Source organism: Dendropsophus ebraccatus, chromosome 2 (assembly GCF_027789765.1).
Source record: "Dendropsophus ebraccatus isolate aDenEbr1 chromosome 2, aDenEbr1.pat, whole genome shotgun sequence".
In the NCBI taxonomy this organism is placed as follows: Eukaryota; Metazoa; Chordata; class Amphibia; order Anura; family Hylidae; genus Dendropsophus; species Dendropsophus ebraccatus.
This window is the reverse complement of record NC_091455.1, coordinates 99,107,607-99,130,733: the sequence shown is the minus strand read 5'-3', so window position 1 is coordinate 99,130,733 and position 23,127 is coordinate 99,107,607. Positions and strand designations below refer to the sequence as shown.

The 23,127-nt window shown below is 42.3% G+C and overlaps 1 protein-coding gene across 1 annotated transcript in view; it reads left to right on the top strand.

The window, feature by feature from the left end:
- Positions 1–23,127, top strand: part of FARS2 (phenylalanyl-tRNA synthetase 2, mitochondrial) — a 232,295-nt gene that overhangs the window by 176,926 nt on the left and 32,242 nt on the right. The window contains exon 7 of the mRNA XM_069960195.1: positions 8,098–8,249. Within this exon, the coding sequence (XP_069816296.1) occupies positions 8,098–8,249 (152 nt within the window). The remainder of the gene's footprint in view (positions 1–8,097; positions 8,250–23,127) is intronic.

Below are 23,127 nucleotides of genomic sequence, written 5' to 3'. Positions count from 1 at the left end.
TGGTTTCCTGACTCTCTAAGGTTTATGGTGGCTTCTCAACTGATTATATCGGTGGAGAGAATGGTTGGGCATGCTGTAATTTTGCATCCTAACCTTTTTGTTCTCTGTAGGGTAAGCTGGCGTCAGAGCTGTCTGGCTGAGACTTATCCCTCCATAGAGAACAGAGGAACATTCAGCTGTGCCATATTTTCATGACTATGGGGAATTCGGGAGATATAACAGTAAGCTGAACAAACATTCAGCCGAAAATGATTGAAAGTGTAGAGCAAAATGCAAGGATTTTCTTTTTGTTTCTTCGTAGCAGTCCAGGAGGAAAATAATTTAGTATGATCTCAATTAGGCTGGGTTCACACTACGTATATTTCAACTAAATATGGTTCTCATATTGCAACTAAAACCAGGAGTGGATTAAAAACACAGAAAGGATCTGTTCACACAATGTTGAAATTGAGTGGATGGCCGCCATATAACAGTAAATAACTGCCATTATTTCAATACAACAGCCATTGTTTTAAAATAACAGCAAATATTTGCCATTAAATGGCGGCCATCCACTCAATTTCACCATTGTGTGAACAGATCCTTTCTGTGTTTTTAATCCACTCCTGGTTTTGGTTGCAATATGAGAACCACAATACTGACTGAAATATACGTATTGTGAACCCAGCCTAAATGTGCAAAATTAACTTACAGCAGATATTGGGCACAAATCCAACATCCTCATAGCAGTAATAACTTTACTAATATTTTACAGTTTTGAATGCTGGCTGGTATAGTTTAAAATGTGGTCATTATTTTAACAGAAGACTGTTTAAATGTTAATTGTTTGTCAGTAGCATGGGTGACTCCTCTCAGAAGAAGAATCATATTTAGCAGCATCCCAAGAATCTCTAAATAATCTCTTAAGAAGAAGAACTTGTTTATGGAAAATAAGGATGGTCCAATATATTCAAAGGCGGTTGGCCTTTATTTACAGAGTTCCCTGCTTCCTGCTGTGCTGGGTTGGAATTTGCCGCACCGCAATGACACTGATCCCAGCTCGACACTTGATTACTGTGGGCTTCAGCAGCCCATTGTAATCAAGCACTGATTTCTATGAGAGAGCAGTTGAGTTATTATAGTAGTCCCCCAGGGGAACTTCAATTTACTGTAGGAAAATTTTAAAAAATAAATAAATAAAAAAAACCCGTCACATAATAAAAGTTTTAATCACTCACCTTATCCCATTTTATAAATCATTGCGTTCATAATCACCTATTAAGTATTAAATTATCACATTCCTGATCTTGCACGGTAAACGCCTGCAACTGCTAATTTCTGCAATAAAAAAAAACATGACAGTTATGCTTTAAGTACAAATCATGGCATAAAAAATGAAATCTCCCATAGACCAAAAAATAAAAGAATTATAAGCATGATCATAAAGCAATTTTAAGAACATTTAGTTTTTTAAAAGCTGTCAAATAAAATAAGTTATTCAAGTTGCATATCATCATAATCGTACTTACTTGAGGAACATGGATAATAAGTAATTTTTTACCATACTGCAAATGGTGTAAACACAAGGAACGCCCCCCCCCCCCCCATTTTAAAAAAAAGCTTTTGTTTTGTTTTTTTCAATTTCACCACACAAATAGCTTTTTTCTGTTTTCGCAGAATATTTAATGCAAAAAGTAAGTTTGCCATTGCAAAGTATAATTAGTGGTACAAAAAATTTGGGCTCATGTGGGTCTGTAGGTGAAAAAATGCAAGCACTGTGGCCTTTGAACACAAGGAGTAAAAACCAAAGCGCAAATGGAAAAATTGGCTTGGTCCTTAGAGGGTAAGTGACTAAATGACTGACATCAGTTGGCTTATGTCAGTCATTAACAGTAAGTAGTGGCTGCAGAGAACACCGAATATGAGACCAACTTAGCTCTTTAGCCCATGTCATACTGCCTCAGCATTTGTGTGCCATACATGTATTGTATCACAAGAGAAAGTGTATTCCATAGATGAAAGACCAATCAACTCGGCCCCATCCCTGTGGTGGACTGCCATTTACATATCTGCTACATCTGCTATGGTCAGGCTGCCAGAAACTGGACTGTTCTTCTAAAAGGCAAATGAAATGTGACATTAGGGAAAAGAGGAGTACACCAGTAAAATGTGGGTGAGATTAGGGGTTGGCAATATTTGTTTCATGTGTCTGTGTGGGTGTCTCTTTAGGAGCCTAATTAAACTCAAAAAGAAATAACAAGAACTCAAAATAAAACCTTACACATCCAAAATTACGCACCATTTACAACTTAGTGTTTCTGAATTAGCACTAAAGAGAAAGCTTTGTAAGAGCTTGGCATGGATAAAAGCATAACCAGGCAATGAAATGAAAGACATGCAGATGAGCTGTGCAGTGAGGTGATAAATGGATAAAAATATTTTCTTCCCTAAAGACAGGTTATTCCTCTACAGTTCTGCTGTGCGGCATACTGCACATTTATTTCAGGCCATTTTCCTTAATTATGCTAAAGAGTTTCTTTTCTATAAGGCTCGGTCCCCACGACAAGCATATAAAACAATTATCCAAAAATGTTTTTCTTTTTTTGTGCGGTAACACTCATAATTGCTTACTGGGGGACTATGATGTGAAGCATTTTATTCACTGTGGCAATTTATGAGAGAAGTAATATATGCCATTCATCTGTGTGTTCTGGTAGTTCCCTCATATTGTTTTGCATCTCTTTTACTGAAAATTAATTCATTTGACAGGTTTATTCATGTAACAGGCTGTGAAATCCCTTTGATTTCACAACTGATTCACTGAGGGTTTCATTAATCCAAACTGAATCACAGATCTCATCTTAGCTTTGTGTGTATACAAGGCACTTTCACAATTAGGTTATTTTGGAAATGTTTCCTTTAGAACAGTCACTGAGTAGTGTGAAAAACACATCTGTTTTGCATCAGTTTGTAAGTATATCTTGATCTGCATGCTGATGGTGTGCAAGAAGTATGCTCAAGGTGACACGTTAGTAAAGCTAGGTACAAAATGGATAACTAAGCTAATCAGGGCCAGACTGGGACTGAAAACCAGCCCTGGCACTCCCACTCCTCCAGCCCACATACCATATCATGCTTTGTCCTGTATGGTTGTGTGGTATTGCACTTCAGTTTCATTGATGTGAATAGAGCCAAGTTGTAATATCATAAACTGGCTGTATAGTTAATTTAGTCATTACAATGTATCAATTGCTTATGTTGGGATCGTACATGTATGACAAATTCACAATACATAGGCTACATCCATCTTCTCCAGCCACTGGGATTCAAATACCTAGCATTCAAATGAACCCGAACTTACTGTAATTTTGCTCATCTTTCACAAGAATGATGCTATACATGGGCCTATACTATGTTAAGGTTACAGAGAGGAGCTATACGATGTGGGGGCTGCACAGGGGCCTATACAATATGGGGGCTACACAGGGGAACATACTGTGTGAGGTCTACACAGGGGCAATACTATGTGGGAGCTACACAAGGGCATACTGTGTAAGGGCCACACAGGGACCTATACTATGTGGGGTCTACACAGTGGGAGGCTATACTATGAGGGGGCCTATATTATATGGCACTACACAGCGCATCCATATTATGTGGGGGCTGCACGGGAGGGGGCTTGATTATTTGGGGGCTGCACGGGGGTCTGTGCTATATAGAAACTGCTGCACAGTGGGGCCTATAGTATATAGGGACTGCTGCATGGGGGATCCTACTATAGGGGAGCATAGAAGAGTTGCCTAATACTACATGGTGACACAGCACAGAGAGGGTCTAATATATGTGCACACTGACTACTATTTAAAGGCACATATGGAGGCATATAGTGGCCCTAACTGCTCATATGGGGGTACAGGGGTTATAATTTGATTTATTTATTTTGGACCCTGTATACCTGTGTTGTTCAGTCTGTGGCTTTTCAATTGCTGTGAAACTTTACTCCTAGCATTACCCAACAACCTGAAAATGGTAGAGACCAATCCTTAATCTCTATTATAGTTTATAAGAGAACACAGATTTCAAGGACATTTTCCATAAAGGGGTTATCCAGAATTAGAAAAAACACAGCTATTTTCCTTTAAAAACAGCACCACCCCTGTCGTCGGACCCTTACACCCAGACTGAAGAGAACAATGATGATATGCCTTAAGTGCCCCCTAGATGCAGTCTCATCTCTGGAACCCTTTCACCAGAATGAGGTCTCCCCAGTCCCTATCAGCCTATTTGTGGCTCCTGGAGATGGTTTAGAAACCAAAAAACGGACAAAGCATCTACTACTCTTTCCGTAAAGTAATACTAACCTTGCTTTTGATCTTTTCCCTAACTAACCTCTCATTGTGTCTTCTTGTTCTTGAGTTCACTTCCCTCCTGAGCCTTATTGCATAAACATTGCAGCTTGTGGGGCTATGAAATTGTGTATCTCCCATTGACAGTAATCAGAGTTAAGCAAATTGCGTAAGCCACTTGGTTCGGCTGTTTTTGGCTTTCCATCCACCCCTGACAGCTGTGAACAGGACAGGGGGCTGAGTACCCCTTTATCTTAAAATAGGTGTAGGTCCAATTTAATTTAGAAACTGACAATCATGCACATTACTGCATTTTCCTTTTGGCTGTAAACTCCCAATTTCACCCAATTAATTGGTCAGTTCCCTACTGAACTGATGGTCCCTACTTTTTAGGAGCTGCAGAAACCTCTAGAGCCTTCTGGCTTTTCTCTGTATCAGGTGCTGTCCATCCATCACATCATCCGCATTGCATCTGTCATTATGCCGCCCCATTGTAAGTGATGTGACTGTCTTCTTCCCTGCTAATACAAATGTGAACAGCGCTCTATGGTGTGATGTCTGAGAAGGGTAAAAGTGGTGCAAGAGAGTGTATAGGAGACTCACCTGGTATTGTTGTGTGAATGCAAGGCACAACACTCAGAGACAGCATGTGTAAGAACCGCAGCCACTCCCAGGTACCATAACGGAATACTAGTAATAAAAGATTCCTCCACTCCAACAACCCTGGGTAGAATCGGACGCAGGGCAGGTCCAGAATAGGCAGGAGATAGAAATATTTAAAATATTTCTTTAACTGCTTTCCGCAAAATGACTTTCCAGGTAAGTCATGTAAAGCAGGTAGTTCCTGCAACACACAGTCTCACACAGCCCCCTCCTGCTGTCCCTTCCCGGAGGAAAGCCGCACTCCCTCCTGGCATTTAACCCCATAGGTGCCGCAGTCCGACCCCCCTTCACTGAGGCAGGGGTCTGATCGTGTGAATTAACTCTGTGTACTAACAGCTCATTCACTCTATAATACATTACAGCACAGATCATGTGCTATAATGTATTATAGATGTACCTGAAAAAGTAATTCAGGTACCCAGGGTTGTTGGAGTGGAGGAATTTTTTCATACTTCTTCCCTGCTAGTCTACCCTCTGCCCTCCCATAGCCTATACACTTGTTTGCAGCCTCACCCTTTATACCTGCCTGCTCACAGGCCACTTCATAACAGTGAATGCGTTATTAGGAAACAGACAGTGATGCAGGCCCCCAAGCCATGCTTGCGCTGCACTGGATACCCTTCCAGAGTAATTTTGAGCAATTTTATTGTGATTGAAATGGTGCAATTTTACAGCTGTTATGTGAATCATGAAAAAATATTGTGCATGTTTTCTGTAATTATGCACCATTTTTTAATTACAGTTTTGCAATATCACAGCAAAGACACAATGGTACTGAGCCTGAACCACAAGAGTGCTTTAATGCATAGGGCTGTTGCCAATGTGATGAGCTGGGCTAGGACTGCAGGAGCAGTGATGGGAGAGGGCAGGCCAAGGATGCAGAGTGCTAGAAGGGGTGCTGGGAGGGGAAGGCTGGAGATGCAGAGTGCTAGTAGGAGTGGTTGGAGGGGACAGTCCAGGAAAGCAGAGTGCCTGGAGGAGTAGTCAAAGAGCTATTGACACTCAATGCCATGAAGTGTTAGTGCACAGTAAGCAGCTGAGTTTAAAGGGGAAATTTCAGCTAGAAAAGATATCTTAAAGTGCTTTGATGGATACAAAGCTGTAATTTAAACAGTGAGACCATAGAGGCAATCAGAATAACTCCTGGATCAACCTCTTATCACATGTAATCTAGTGCCCATAACTTGTAATACTATATATATATTTTTTTAAAAAGCATCCAATCCTCCGTTGAACTTGTTAAGTCAGTCAGCCTTAAAGGGGTTATCCAGTGCTACAAAAACATGGCCACTTTCTTCCAGAGACAGCCCTTCTATTTTCTCCAGCTTGGGTGGGGTTTTGCTGCTCAGTTAAATTGAAGTGAATGGAGCTAATTGCAAATCGCACCTGAACTGCAGACAAGAGTCGTGTTGTCTATGAAAGAAAGTTGCCATGTTTTTTGAGCACTGGATAACCCCTTTAAAGCAACTCTGTACCTACAATCTGACCCCCCCTACCAAACCACTTGTACCTTCGGATAGCTGCTTTTAATCCAAGATCTGTCCTGCGTTCTGTTCAGCAGGTAACACAGTTATTGTCCTAAAAATCAACTTTTAAACTTGCAGCCCGTGTCAAACGGGAGTATCTGTGCCCTAACTTTGCACCACCCCTCCCTCCTCCCCACCCTCCTCATCATTAGGAATGCTCCAGGCAGATTGCCTCCTATTCCCCACCTGTGCCAGCCCAGCACATAGGCTGGATCATTAAGCAATGCAATGTTCAGCATAGAGAAAATATTCCAGTGGCATTCCTAATGATGAAGAGGGTGGGGAGGAAGGAACGGAGGGGTGGTGCACAGTTAGGGCACAGATATTCCAGATTGGCACAGGCTTCAAGTTTAAAAATTGTTTTTAGGACAATAACTGCATCACCTGCCGAACGGACGCCAGGACAGATCTTGGATTAAAAGCAGCTATCCGAAGGTACAAGTGGTTTGGGGGGGTCAGATTGTGGGTACAGAGTCCCTTTAACATAATGTGGCAGAGATGTATATAGGAGATATAGTGAACTGGCACTCCCCAGTCCAGCAGTAATTCAACATAAATCAGCACAGTTTATGGAACCAGGCATTAAAAACCTTATGCAACAGAACACGGGGTGATCATGCACCGAAACGCAGTTTTAAGTGAAACAAATTAAAAAAAGAGTTAATAGGAGGCACTAACGGTTAAAATCTTCTTTTATTATTTAAATAGACATAAAATCTTGCGGAGTGAGTAGCAGGCTGAACCACTGAATCAACCACTGAAAGTGTGATAGCAGTTTCACATGCGCATGTGCGCTTTCTCCGACCCTTCATGTGGTAGAGAGTTCCAATGCTCTTACAGTAAAGAATCCATGGCTGTGCTGGTGGGAAAACCTTTTTTCCACTAGACATAGAGGATGCCCCCTAGTTATGGTTATAGACCTAGGAGTAAAAAGATCACTACAAAGATCTCTGTACTGTCCATTCATATATTTGTACATCCTAAGACGTCTTTTTTCTAAACTAAATAGCCCTAAGCTTGATAATCTGTATCCAGTAAGAAGTTTGCCACATATTTTCTAGCTGACAGTTTCCCTTTAAGTAAAAGAGAAACAAAAGAAGGCACCAAAACTTACCTATTGAAATATCTTTATGCATATATCACATTTTGAAGTGCATTTATGACTTCCTAATGTCCTGGATAGGGATGGTCCGAATCTTCCGAGGTTCAGGTTTCTATGAACCCGAACACTCCGTGCAGCTGGTGGATACAGCGGGAGGACCGCCTGGAAAACTGGGATACAGCCTATGGCTAAGGCTGTATCCCAGTTTTCCAGGCGGTCCTCCCCCTGTATCCACCATCTCCATGGAGCCGCCAGGCAGCGGGAATCATTGCAGAGAGTTCGGGTTCGTACGAACCCGAACCGAAACAGGTTTGGACCATCCCTAGTCCTGGATAATTATTTAAAAAAGAACATTATCATAGTGAATTTAAAAAAAAAATCATAATTTTTATGAACAAAAATGTGCCTTCTTTTATAGGACACTGTTTTATTGCCACCAGTTGTTTACTTCAAAAGTAACACGCTTTTTATTCTATTTCAGCCAATTAGCAAGTTTCCTTTTTTGAGCAATGACATTTCCTTTTGGCTGCCCAGTGAAGGATATCTGGAGAATGATTTTTATGATCTTGTCCGTAACATTGCTGGAGATATTGTTGAAGAAGTGTCTTTGATTGACCAGTTTACACATCCAAAGTAAGTTCTGCTTTTATTGATTCTGGAAAAGCATAAGCGTTTTCACATTGGATATATGGTTGGATAATTAAATATAAAATAGACATTGGTAAAGGCTACCATTGTAATTGCTTTTACATTATCCCAACTCAACATAAATCCATACATAAATCCATCTAAAGATAGTTTTACATAAGCCAAAACCAGGAGTAGAACTTGCAGAAAAAGAGAAAAAAAAGACATTAGTATTTTATCCATGCTTATGACCCTGTCCTTGTTTTGGCTTACAAATACTTGCAATATACTCAGCAAAGTAATGCCATGTGAAACCAGCCAAAAGAGTATGTATTTTCTAGACTTCTTTTCTTATCTGTTTTTGATTTTCTGTTTTGTAATTGTTAAAATTTTGTAGTAAATTAGTATATTGGTACTGCCATCATGCCTAAGCTTTTTTTAACATACAGTACCTCCCAACTTTGGTTGAATATAAAATGGGACTTTTGAGGCAACGTGCCACACCCCATGGACACGCCCACAACATGGCCACACCCATATTTATACCCCTAACCATGCTCACTGAGTCTGTTTGTAGCAGGGCTTAAACCAGCGGTAGGGAACCTCTGGCCCCTGAGACTTTCCGATGCGGCCTGCGGCTCCCGACTCCCCTGTGATGTGCGCCGCTTTTGGCAGGAGCCAGCATACACAGCATCCTCTGTGACAGCTGCCAGACACAGAAGGATGCTGTGAGTGCCGTCCCCTTCCCCACCAGAGTGGTGCATGTCTTCCTTTTCCTGCGGGCCGCGAGCGATGACGTCATTTCATCGCGCGCCGCCTGCAGGAGAAAGCGGGCACAGGCTAGAGGGGAGAGAAGAGGACCTGGGCAGCGTGGGAGCGGCGGAAAGGTGAGTGGGATGTATATTTTTTATTTGGGACAGGCATGGGGGGGTTAACTAGGCTACCAGGGCCATGACTGGGGGGGGTTAACTAGGCTACCAGGAACATGACTGTGGGGGTTAACTAGGCTACCAGTGACATGACTGGGGGGGGGTTAACTAGGCTTCCAGGGACATGACTGGGGGGGTTAACTAGGCCTACCAGGGACATGACAGGGGGGTAACTAGGCTACCAGTGACATGACTGGGGGGGTTAACTAGGCTACCAGGGACATCACTGGGGGGGTTAACTAGGCTACCAGGGACATCACTGAAGGGGTTAACTAGACTACCAGGGACATCACTGAAGGGGTTAACTAGACTACCAGGGACATCACTGGGGGTTAACTAGTCTACCAGGGACATCACTGGGGGGGGTTAACTAGGCTACCCGGGACATGACTGGGGGGTTAACTAGGCCTACCAGAGGCATCATTTGGGGGGGTTAACTAAATTACAAGGGGTATCACTGGGGGTTAACTAGGCTACCAGGGACATCACTGAGGGGTTAACTAGGCTACCAGGGACATCACTGGGGGGTTAACTAGGCTACCAGGGACATCACTGGGGGGGGGGGGGGTTGACTAGGCTACCAGGGACATCAATGGGGGGTTAACTAGGCTACCAGGGACATGACTGGGGGGGTTAACTAGACCTACCAGAGGCATCACTGGGGAGGTTAGCTAGGCCTACCAGAGGCATCACTTGGGGGGGGGGTTAACTAAACTACAAGGGGCATCACTGGGGGTTAACTACAATAGCAGGGGCACTAGGGGAACAATACTTTGCCTTGCCCTGGGTGCTGCAAACCCACGCTACTAACTGTCACGCACAGTATGCGGCCCTCAAATGATTTTATTAATGCCCGACTGGCCCTCGACATGGAAGAGGTTCCCCACCCCTGGCTTAAACAAAACTCAACTTGCCCCAAATGCCACCAGAAAGGGGTGGATTTTACCCATCTGATTTGAAATTGTCCTAAAATTCTGAGATTTTGGTTGTAATGTAATTGAAAACATTTGAAAATAAACTTGAAATTAATTGAGATGTCTCTCCGGGGAAAGCGATTCTTGGAGGATTCAGAAAAAAATTGTAAACGACCTTAGGCTGGGTTCACACTACGTATATTTCAGTCAGTATTGTGGTCCTCATATTGCAACCAAAACCAGGAGTGGATTAAAAACACAGAAAGGATCTGTTCACACAATGTTGAAATTGAGTGGATGGCCGCCATATAACAGTAAATAACGGCCATTATTTCAATATAACAGCCGTTGTTTTAAAATAACAGCAAATATTTGCCATTAAATGGCGGCCATCCACTCAATTTCAACATTGTGTGGACAGATCCTTTCTGTTTTTTTAATCCGCTCCTGGTTTTGGTTGCAATATGAGGACCACAATATTGACTGAAATATACATATTGTGAACGCAGCCTCAAAGTGACTGTACCACCAGGCCCAGGCTGAAGCACTGGAGGCGGGCCGACCCACCCTTAGTGGGAGGAAACCCTACCCCCTCTATGATAGGGTTCCATTGATTCTAATGGAGTCACGTCATGGAGGGGCTGGGGTTTCTTCCCACTGGGGGTTGGTTGGCCCGCCTCCAGTGCTTCAGCCTGGGCCTGGTGGTACAGTCACTTTAAAAGTCACCAGTAAATTTACAGAACCATAATCATGATTTTTTACACAATGTGTTCTTTTATTTGCCATGTAGCCTACATATATCAAGTGAACCTGAATTTGTATTCTAGAAACTGGTAAATTTTATATCAAGATAATAAATGAAAAATGCAATTATTATTCAGATTGAAAGCTGATGATACAGACATCTATAGAAGATTAAAAAGTTTAAATAGCATTTTTGCCAGTCCTCCTGTGTTCCTAGTATTTTTGACAGCAAGAATAACACAAGCGGAAGTACTATTCTTGCCCCCCAAGGTACTGTCTCAAGATCCTGACAGAAGGTTGAACAATCTAGTAATAGGTATATGGGGTCTGTCAGATTTCTTTAGCTGTCATAGCTCTATTATGAAAGGAGGCCAAGGCTCTTATGTACATACAGTAAAGAATCATGGGGGGGTATTTTTTTTTATTTATTTAAAATTTTAGCTGTCAGAGAAATATTGTAAATTTGGAAGTTGAAATTTATCTGTCAGCATCACATAATCTGAAATATCAGGTTCAATAAAAGATGTAGCTTGCCATTCCTAAGAGGTGTTTGCTCACCTCCAGACAGAAGTCATTTTTAATGCCCTTTCTATAGCTAAGGACAATGGTTTGACTGCTGCAACTGCTATTGTTCTAAATCACCTGCTGCAGGGAACCCTGAGACGAAATATCTGCTGCTTCATCTGGTGACAGTATGCTCATGTTTTTCTACAGCTCCTAGGAAGCATCACAGGTAATGCTGACATTCCCCTATTCAAGAAATTCAGAGGTGTAGTTTAGAAATGTCATTTTAAATCCTAGCTGATGACAGTAACAGCAGGTTGAAATCTAAACATCTGATTCCTACTAAGCAACTCATTTTTGTAAACCGCAAAGAGCTGTTGCATTTAGGACATCATGCGACTGGTACTTCTAAAAAACCCATGTCTCTTTTACATGTGCCAGCACTAACGCTAACCTTATTCTCTTACCTTAACACCAGGAATATTCTTAAAATTACCCTAACTGTCCATATTATGAGGCTTGTAGGTTATGTGAACCCAGCAGGGTCGAGTACTTTCCCTCAGGGAAATGTCAATAAATTAAGACAATGACACCACATTGTGTTACTATGTCAGCTGGCAGAAACTGTAGTTGGGTAAAGATTTGGTCTTGACAAGCTGTGTTCCATCTGCAGAGGCTGGCAGAGTTGAGGGCAGGTGGCAGACAAGTTGCTGTGGTAAAATATTTAGAGGGGTTGTCCAGTGAAAATCTTTTTCTTTCAAATGAACTGATGTCAGATTATATAGATTTGTAATTTGTAATTGTATATAGATTTGTAATTGTAATTATAGCACTCCTATATATTAATTAGCAATCCCACACACCAAACTCCACCAGGTTCAGTCTCAGCAATACTCGTTATAGTATGAATAGTAACACTGCTCCAACGCTGCTTATATAACACACTTGTAATGCAATCTACCACCTCTGAACATCAAGGGTGTACTCACCGTTGAAGCATTCAACAAGGTACTTTCTTTTATTGTTATCCAAGTGAACACTAGTACATGGGCTCAAAGCTGAAATTTACTGTCCAAACAACCAGACATGCCGCTCTGGCATAGATGTTTCAAAGGATGTGCCTCCCTCCTCATACACATGTGTGAAGAGACGTGCCCCACAGGCTTCCATTATGCGTCCATCTCCTCATGTGACGCAGAGCCGGGAGAGGACTGTGCTGAATGGGACTTCTCACAGTTTTGGCTCCTGATCGACCAGAGTCTGAACCCAACCAATCAAAATTTTTGATGGCAAAAGTTAAAGAGGCGCTGCTGCAAATTTTTAATAAGATTTTTGGGTTGTTTTTTTTTTTTTTTTTTGCAATCTAATCTTTTTATTTTTCTTATGTTTTCTATGTTAAAATCAACATTATATGTATGGCGACTAGGTATCTCCCGTCTTGTCAAACTTTGGTCCATGCTCTTTCCTTGAGAGAGAGAGAGAGAGAGAGAGACTGAAAGAGACCAAACCCAGGAAGTTCCAGTCCTTTGCACATTCACAGGCATGGCTTAGTATTGATTAACAGCCATTCTTAAGGGCACATGGAGCTGTACAAGTCTTCACTGTGCATGTGTACAGCTGCTATGCATCCACATTCAGTAGCAGAGAATCCTAGGGATGCTCACATTGTATGGTCAACTCTCCTGTTAATTGCCTTCAGTTGATATACAACCTGCCTGATGAACAGGTGTCTTTCCTTTTGTGAGTGTGCAAAGGACTGGCACTTCCTGTGTTTGATCTCTTTTTTTTTTTTTTTTTTTTTTAACAAAGACCAAATATCAGCATGAAGGGAGCATGGACTACAGTTTGGCCATATGTATAACATTGATTTAAACAAAGAAAACTGCCCCTAGTGAGCATAGTATCTTTTGGTAATTTGTCTGTGGCGTGGATTATGTACTGTACAAGATTCGGTCTCCTACTGTAATGAAGAGTCAAAGAAGAGTTGTTTACGCCTGACCACTCCTTCCTCCTCTTTATGAATAATCAATGCTGCCTGTCCTGCTCGCTGAGCTGTCTGCCAGTGTCTCTGATTGCAGATCAGTCCTCTGTAGGCAGTTTATGTCTGAAAGGAACGCTGTGGTCTAGGGGTAACTCACCTGTCTAGAGACCTGCCAGCAGTTCAATTCGTTGGTTCAATTGCTGACAGATTCCTTTAACTCCTGCAACCTCCTTTCCATTGACTACTGTTTGCTATATAAGCTGGCCAATTCACTGATTAGATGCTTGAGTGTCACATCAAGTCCTTTTGTCTAAGCTTCTAGCCTTATTACACCTTTGTATTAGTTTCTGTGTATATAAAGTATTTAGCTTTGTTATTGGACTCTGTCTTTGCCTTAAATGGATAGTATAACTTTGTAATACAACTTTATTAAAGAAAATGTCAGTGGTTAGAGGAATTAAAGGGCTACACAAGCCCTGGTCCTTGGACAGCTATATGTAGCTATCGCTCTTGTCTGCAAAAGGAAAAAAAAAAAAAAATGTTCTAGGCTCAGATCTTGAGATTTGTGGAACTGCTCCTGTTCCAGTTTACTGGCTCTGACTCCAGGCTCTATCTGACCCTGTTCCAGTCCAGTGACCACATTCTAGTCTCTTAAGCAAAGTCCAAACTTCCTTTCACGAGTTAAAGGTGAAGACCAGGGCTCCCTTCAACCCAGTTGAAGCCTTGGGATCTACTAATTGTTCCTTGGAAAGCAAAATTAGATATACAATATGCGTCTGATCACATATTGCTGTTCACATTTTTACACATGTAAATTCCCTCATGGTAGTAGTACATGTTCCATTTTTAAAAAAAAGTAGCATATGCTAGAATGCTGTAATTGTTACCATGCATGTAAGCATTCTGTTATTGTAATATCTTAGGAGAGGAGAGGATCTTAACAGTTATTTCTGTATTGTATGTTTAGATTTGTTTCTCTTATTTGTTATAGAAGGATGATGGATGATACCTAATGGTCATATGAGTCCTGTATTCTAAATTGCTTATTTGGAAGGGTTCCTAAATTTATTTCAGTGGTAACAGGATCTCTGCAAAAGCCAGTGGTAAAATCTCATTTTTTCCCTGTAAGACAATTATATGAACACCCTGTGGTATAATAGGCTATTACTGTAATTTTTTTCTCTTAATAGATTTGTTTACATAGCTATTAGTGATTTGTACAACCGGATTCCCAGAAAATGGCACTTGTTATGCCTGCCATAATAGTTATTATATACATTTCCTAGTTCCTAAGTAACCCCTTAACGACCGAGAGCTTTCCTGACTTAGGGTACGTGCACACTACGGAATGGAGATAGAAAACCTGTCGCGCGTTCTGCAGTTCGCACCCGCCCGCGGACTGTGGTGGGCGGGCGTGTCTCTGACTGTGTCACAGACTCCATTCTATGCATGAGCAGATTTCGTCATCCATCCAAAGAATAAACAGGTTAATTCTTTGAAAGGACGACAGAATCCGCCCGTGCATAGAATAGAGTCTATGACACAGTCAGAGACACGCGTGCCCACCACAGTCCGCGGGCGGGTGTGAGCTGCGGAATGCGCAATGGGTTTTCTGTCGCCATTCCGTAATGTGCACGTACCCTGAGGGTGTACATGTACGCCCTCCCACTGTATAGCGCTATGAAGCGAGCTCAATTCTCTTTATAGCGGATGATAACAGCCGGTCCTCGTCCACTATGACAGGTTGCCGTGATAGCAACATTTAAGGCTAAGTGATAGGAGCCACTCCTGTCCCTTAATAATTGGGACCCCCGGAGTGTGATTGTGGGATTTTTGGTTGTTTTCCCTTACCTATACAATGTCATAGCATTGATCAGTGTATGTAATCTAATGAGAACTTAAAAAGTGAAGAGAAAAAAAAGTTTATAATATGACAAAGGCCCTCCCCCAATAAACGTTTAAATCACCCCCCTTTCCCATTTGGAAATAAAACTTGTAAAAACAATAAAATAACTAAACATATTATATATCATAATAAAATAAAATAATATTGTTCCTGCACAGTGAACACTGTAAACAAAAAGCGGTAAAAGGCATCAGGATTGCTGATTTTTTTATTACATTTTATCTAAAAAAAAAAAAAAAATAATAAAAAGTGATCAATACATACCATCTACACAAATATAGTACTAATAAACACTAGCGATCATGGTGCAAAAAGTTGCATCCCATACAGCCCGATAGATGAAAAAATAAAAGTGGGATTCTGACTGCAAACATACCAATCTGTGCATTTTCTTTCTCCTTCCTGTGTAGATTTTAAGTCCTTGTGGGGAAATGGGCAGAGTCCTGCAACAGCATACATATCCTAGAAAGTTGCCTGAAATGACAGGTTCTCTTCAAATGTTTTTAAACTAAATATGCTCCCAAAGTAGGCAAAATCTTAATAACTGGGGGGAAAAATATCAAAAAAACATAAGAATGCTTTGACAACAGCTGTCAGTATGCGAGTCTTCCATTATTAATGATTTTGTTTTCTTCGGCTTTTAGCTGTGAAACATTGTACCTCTTTGGGTCAGCTTAATACTGGATTTTCTGTGCTCATTTTTTTTATTCTATTAATGATTTATGCAGTATATTCAGTATGGACTAGTAAATCTACTGTTTAATGGTTAGCTTTTATAGTATTGGAAATGTTGTGCATCCTATTATGGATTTTATTATACCTAGCATTTCTTTTTTATTATTATAAACAGTTTTCCTCCATCACTGTAGTTAAGAGTGATGCTCCACCTTTGACCAACATGAGTTTTTCCAAATTGTAAATTGGTTTAAGAGCATTGCTTTGGTTTAAGAGCTCCCTGTACTGGGCGGAAGGGGAGTGGGGGAGGGGCATGGTCTGCATAGCAGGGTCTATAGTACTGTAGTCTGACCCAGGAAGTCTCCCTCAACTTCCAAATCGTAGCAGATCCACTTCAGGCTGGGGCTTGTATCAGGGGACAGGACTGTGGAGGTAATCTCTTCATAGCTGTAACCTCTCTTTCCCCGGATAGAGAGTGCTGCATTTATGTGCCCACATATGCCCTACTCATCCCTTCATGCTCCCTGCAGTCTATGTCAGCCCTTGTGTTTCCCATTTTCTCCATTCCTGCTGTAATTTCCCCATACACTCAGCTTTATACACTGCTTCTATAATGTGCCTGCACTCTGTCACTGTTTCAGTCACTGTCCTCCTGCACAGCTCTGTGATTCTCACTTCCTGATTGGCCCCTTCCCCATTGCTGTCATATGACCACACAGACCTCTGACAGCAGCCCTGCTTCTCTATTCTAGCCTGTTGTACTACACTACTGCATTATGGGGATCTGCAGTTCCATCCTGTATCTACAAACTGCTGCTGTTCTTTGTGGTTTATGCTGTAACTATACATTATACTCCAGATGCTGATTGCTATACTGTACAGTAACTTATAATAACACATATTCAGCTGTTTCTAAATGTTTGTTTCCAGAGATGAGCGAACCGGGTTTGAGTCGATCCGAACCCAAAGGTTTGGTATTTGATTGGCGAGGGCTGCAGAACTTGGATAAAGCTCTAAGGTTGTCTGGAAAACATGGATACAGCCAATGACTATATCCATGATTTCCACATAGCCTTAGGGCTTTATCCAAGTTCAGCAGCCACCGCTAATCAAATGCCGAAAGTTCGGGTTCGGATCGACTCGAGCATGCTCCAGGTTCGCTCATCTCTATTTGTTTCATTTGCTTTACATGTTATTTAGAATTTTTAAATTTTTTGGGTGTGAAATTTTTTTATGGGTGAATTAGCTTTGGTTTAAGAGTGATTTGGATTACACACATTTTCCCAGAACTAATTATGCTCTTATTCCTAGGCGCCACTGTATTTTGCCAGACTTGATATTGAAGGTCCCCATACGCCTTATACTTTATTTAGCCTTACTTTTTTGGTATAAGTATCAACTAAAAAACGCCCCAAATAGTCCGTCCTGTATGCAAAAGACGCAAATTAGCATAAAGAGAAAAGGAATCCACCAAAGAGATCCCAAAGACATGTTTTGCTGGACAATAAATAATATATCACAATAAATCTTTATTATTACATAGTTAAAAAAATACATTAAAAAATGGAGACGAAGAAACAATACCATACACAAAAAATGGGGAGAGGGGACATAAGTCAAAATAAATAACATGTATTTACAAATCAATTGCATAGTAGTATATTTCAATATTTCACATACTCACAATATATATATATATATATATATATATTGTGAGTATGTGTGTGTCAAAGCAAGCAGATACCAGTAGATGACAGATGAAACCGAGTATAATTTAAATATATAAAGTCCTGTGCTACAAAACAATGAAACTATTAAATGTGGATAAGATCAAAAGTGTAATATTGATGTGCTAACAAATATATAATATCAGACCAAAAAGGTTTAAACCAAAATTAAATAAGTGCCACTGCAAATCCACAGAAACAAAATCAATGAAGAAATGAAAAAAAAAAATAAAAAAAAAAAAAAAATATATATATATATATATATATATATATATATATATATATATGAATATAGATATATGTCTACTACTGGTAAATATACTGTCATGATCACGCCTGAAAAGGCATTAGTGCCACCCTCTGCTGCGAAGATTAGACCTCTGCGCCAAAGACTGCGATTTTGGCCATAATCTTCCATTTATTCTGTGTTTAGTTTGCCTTGTTTTTGCCCTGTCTGAACTGTGTCTTATTCCTTCTGGTCTGCTAATTGTTTTCCCGGCCCCACCCGTGTCTGTGCTTCTAAGCTTCCCTGGTCATGTAACGGTTAACCTGCCTTTGCCTCAGTGATTGACAGCTGGTCCCTCCTATCATCTTCTGGACTTGGTTCCTGGTGTCCTATTTAAGATTTCAGCTTCTGCCTGTGCCTTGCCGGTTATTGACTTAGTCTCTGCCTGCTTGTGTGTTCTGTTTTCTGGTTTCTCCTGACTCCTGCTTAGCTTCTTTTGACCTCGCTTGCTTGCTGCCTGCCCCTGACCATACTGCCTGTTTTCTGACTACTCTTTTGGGTCCTGATTTTGTACCTTTGCTGCCAGACTGTTGTGACCTGGATTCCTGACCATTCTTATTGTGTTTTGTCTGTCTGTCTTGTCTTTTTGTCCCACCAAGCCAGTACAGGGACCGCCGCCCAGTTGCTGCCCTAGGGTTTAGCCTAGGGGGGCAAGTAGGTAGAGTCAGTGGGCGGGGCTGAGTTTAGGGCTCACTGTCTCTGTGTGTTTCGTGTGACTTGTCCTGACATATACATGCACAATGTCCCCTCTACCTACTCATCCTACGCACGTTTCGCGTTCGCTTTATCAAGGAATATTACTTTTTTGGTATAAGGTGTAGGGGGCTCTCCTGACCGTCCACCAACAGATGGTGTCAGTGGATATAGAGGTCAGGCATGATGGGAAATCACTGATTGATCCCTATGTTCAGGGAGGGATAAGCCACAGCTCTCTGACCACAGCTTAACCCTCCCCATGAAGAACACAGGATTGCTCGAACATGGCAAGCATTTCTGTTATGGGGAAGACAGGAGCTGGATAGGAAATAACTGAGGACTGAACAAGTTAGTCATCTTGTAACACATATTTTGACATTTGTGAAGGCGTAAGGAAAGTTAAAGAAGGGCACAATTCCCTGCAATAATACAGTATATGGCATGAGGTTGGAGTCTGCTGCTTTTACTTTGATGCATATATTGGAAGGTTTGGTAGTGCTTTATCTGAGTGGTACAGATACAGATGTGGATACTTATAAGGCACTATGCAGATTATAGCAATCACACTGCATTACAGTTTTTTTTCCCTCTTTTATATGCTGCTTAAAACCCTACATTGTTTCTTGTGGAATAAAGAAAGAAGTTTTATCTGTAGAATGCCAATAATATTTCTGTCTCTACAGGCACTTGCTCTCTTTTCACTATTATTACATTATAGTGCTGCAAACTTCAAAGTCGCTCCATTGATTTTATTTTATGATTTGGTAAAATCTGTTCATTCGAGTAGTTTATGTGCCGTTGTGGAATACTGTATTCTTGCTGCCCTTTATTTCACTTGAAGTGAGAACACAGTTTCTTGACCTAATAAAATAATTTTTAGATTGAACTCTGCATTAACCCATGTACTGTATTACTTGGCAGACATTCGTGCAGCTAAATATTCTAGAAACATAGAAACATAGAAGATTGTGGGCAGAAGAAGACCACTGGGTCCATCTAGTCTGCCCTTTTAGTATTTCCTTTCTTATTATCTTAGGATAGACATATGTTTATACCAGGTATGTTTAAATTCTGTTATTGAAGGTTTACCAACCACATCTGCTGGAAGTTTGTTCCAAGTATCTACTACTCATTCAGTAAAATAATATTTTCTCACGTTGCTTCTGATCTTTCCCCAGATAACCTCTCACTGTGTCCTCTTGTTCTTGAGCTCAGTTTTTTACTAAAAACACTTCTCTCCTGAACCTTATTTAGTCCTTTAACATACTTTAAGGTTTCAATCATGTCCCCCCTTTCTTTTCTTTCCTCCAGACTATACAGATTCAAATCCTTTAAGAGGAACTCCGGATAAGAAAAACTTGTTTTCTATTAAAGTACATTAAAAGTTATATAGATGTTGTCTATACAATGTATTACCGTATCTGTGAGGTTCTGCCACACTGGTAGCTGATAGAATTCCAGGAAGTGGAAAAAAAAATGGCCCCTGTGCCAATTCACATTGTCTTCTGCTCTCCCACCTTAGGAGACAAATCTTCCATGCCTCTGTCTCACATTGTGTGTGTTTGCTGAGCACAGAATGATGATGCAGACAGGGGGCAGTGCATGATCTCACAGGAGACATGGCTGGATCCCCCAATCCCCTGAGTGATCCACCATCTCTGACTAACCTCTACCTGGAGTTCCCCTTTAAGTCTTTCCTGATATGTTTTATGTCTGACACCCTCCACCATTTTTGTAGCCCGTCTTTTGACCCGTTCAATTTTATCAATGTCCTTTTGTAGGTGAGGTCTCCAGAACTGGACACAGAATTCCAGATGTGGTCTCACCAGAGCTCTATATAGCAGGATCACAATCTCCTTCTTCCTACTGGTTATACCTCTAGCTATACAGCCCAGCATACGATTTGCTTTCCCCACTGCCTGGTTGCACTGTTGACTCATTTTAAAGCGGTACTCCGGCGGGGGGGAGGGGGGTGCTTTTTTTGCCGATCTGGCCGGGAAGGAGGTGATTGAGGGCAATGACGTTCACTCACCTCCCCGCTTCCAGCGGCTGGTCCCGTATTGCGGCGCTCTGGTCCCCGCTGCCCGTCCGCTTCCTGGTGTCTGACACGGGCTCGAGACGTGACGTTTCAAGTCTGCTCAGTCAGTTGGGATTCCACGGACTTTAAACGTCGCGTCTCGAGCCCGCGTCAGAGACCAGGAAGCAGCTGGGCAGCGGGGAACGGAGCACCACGATACGGGACACGCCGCTGAAACCGGGAGAGGGGTGGACGTCATTGCCCTAAGCCACCTTCTCCCCGGCCAGATCGGAACCCCCCCCCCCCGCCGGAGTACCCCTTTAAGGCTGTCAGAAATCACTACCCCTCAGCCAGGATCCTGCCTCCATCACTGACTGGCTGAGCGGACTTTAAACGTCACGTCTCAAGCCCGTGTCAGAGACCAGGAAGCGGCCGGGCAGCAGGGACGTCTTTGCCCTCAGCCACCTTCTCCTCGGCCAGATCGGAAAAAAGCCCGCCCCCCCCCCCGCCGGAGTACCCCTTTAAGGCTGTCAGAAATCACTACCCCTAAATCCTTCTCTTCTGTAGTCTTTTCCAACACAGCACAGGACAATGTCTCATTCGCAGGTATCAGCCAAGAGCACATGTTGCAGAGTCATTCAGGTGAGTAGTTGAATCTATGTGGCAATCCACACCAGCTTCTCACTGATTCTGATCATCATGGCTAGCAGATCACTGGTGGTGATGGTGGAAATCCATGTAGCAGCTCACTGGTGGTTGTGGTTATCCAGCTGGCTGTGGTTGTTCAGATCTGCAGGAAGTTGCTGAGGGTGAGGGTGGTGCTTCAGATGATCAGGTCACTGGTGCTGCAGATCCAGGTCATTACATGACTGGTGGTGGTGGTAAAGCAGGTTGCAGGGTAGCAGGTTGCTGAGGGTTTCAATCAAGATGAGTGGGTGAGAGACAGCCCACCAGGATTGTAACTGCATAACACAGGACGTTGCCAAAAATGGCAAGATCCCTGTCAATCCTTTCCCCTCTTTCCATGTTCTGACAAAAATCTGAAGCACTAGAAACAAACTGGCAGTATGCACAGGCAGTATGCACGGGCAGTATAAACCGTGTGGTCACTAGTGTGGAGCCCCTCAGGACAGAGAGTCTGGGGCTCTGCATCTTCTTTTTTCTAGGGCGCTGGGATGACATCACCAATTATGTCACTTGATGTCACTGCTTTCAGGGTATGATGGAAGTTATTGTTTCAAGTTGGGGCACATTGCACTGCAGTCTTAACCATGTCACCCACTATACAATATAACAATGTCAAATATACTTTAAAGGCCTCTCAGAATGATGTAGGGTGAGCTCAGACATGGGGTATATGTCGGAGATTTTTGCAGCCCAATACATGTAACCAGTGTTTGTACAACCTAGTCCAGGGACAAAGCTAAAGGATGATGGGTCCTGGTGCAGAATTTGGGTCCTTCCTATGCCATCTGATGAGGCGCAATCAGTGGCCAAAAAAAACGTTATATCCAATTACTCTAAGCTGGCGCCCCCCAATGTGCCTATGCGGCAGGTACTCCATGGTACTAGTAGCCACCAGGCTCTCTCCAGCTCCCTTCCCCCCCCCCCCCCAGGGACAGCACCCACACATCCTTCCCTTCCTGCCCCTGCACGCATGGCTGTCACAGACACTCTGCCCCCCACCCCATGCAGACACATGTCTCTAAGAGACAAAAGCACCCCAGCTTGGGGTATGGCAATGTGCAGGACTACATATCCCAGGATGGTGTGTGATAATATACAGGACTACATCTCCCAGCATGTGTGGTAATACACAGGACCACATTGGTGAGTGGCACTCACTAATGTCGATTTAAATGATGCTTTATGTAGACAAACAGGCATAAACAGCAGGTGATTTCCAATAATCAATGAGCAATGGCTGCTTCACGTATATAACGCTTCTTCCACCTAAGGCTGCATTCACTTGTTCCGTACAGAACACGGAAGTGGAATGCCTTTAATAGACTCTCTCCCGCCTGGGCAGCATCTGTGATAAGATGCTGGGAGTGGGGGAACTGTACAGATATGCACCGCACTGTAATGAACCAGCGGCGCGGTGCTGTCATTACAGCGCGGTGCATATGAATACAGTTCCCCCGCTCCCAGCATCTAATCACAGATGCTGCCCGGGCGGGGGGAGAAGTCTGTTACAGGCATTCCACATCCGCGTTCCGTGCGGAACCGCAACGTGTAAATGCAGCCTCAGGATTGTTCCACCACGCTGAATACAATCAAGCACACAGAGCATCAAAATCTGCTGCTGGCAGCTCATTTTGCAATTGTGGACCAATGATGTACCAAATGTTCTTGTAAGAGACAAGTCCAGAGATGCTGCAGGCCATGGTAGCATATAAAGGCTATGCAGACTGCTTACAGTACCATAAGCAATTTGCAGCCTGGTGCTATAGAGTTGAAAAATGACTTCTGGGATAGAGATGTATCCAGACTAATGCAACTAAT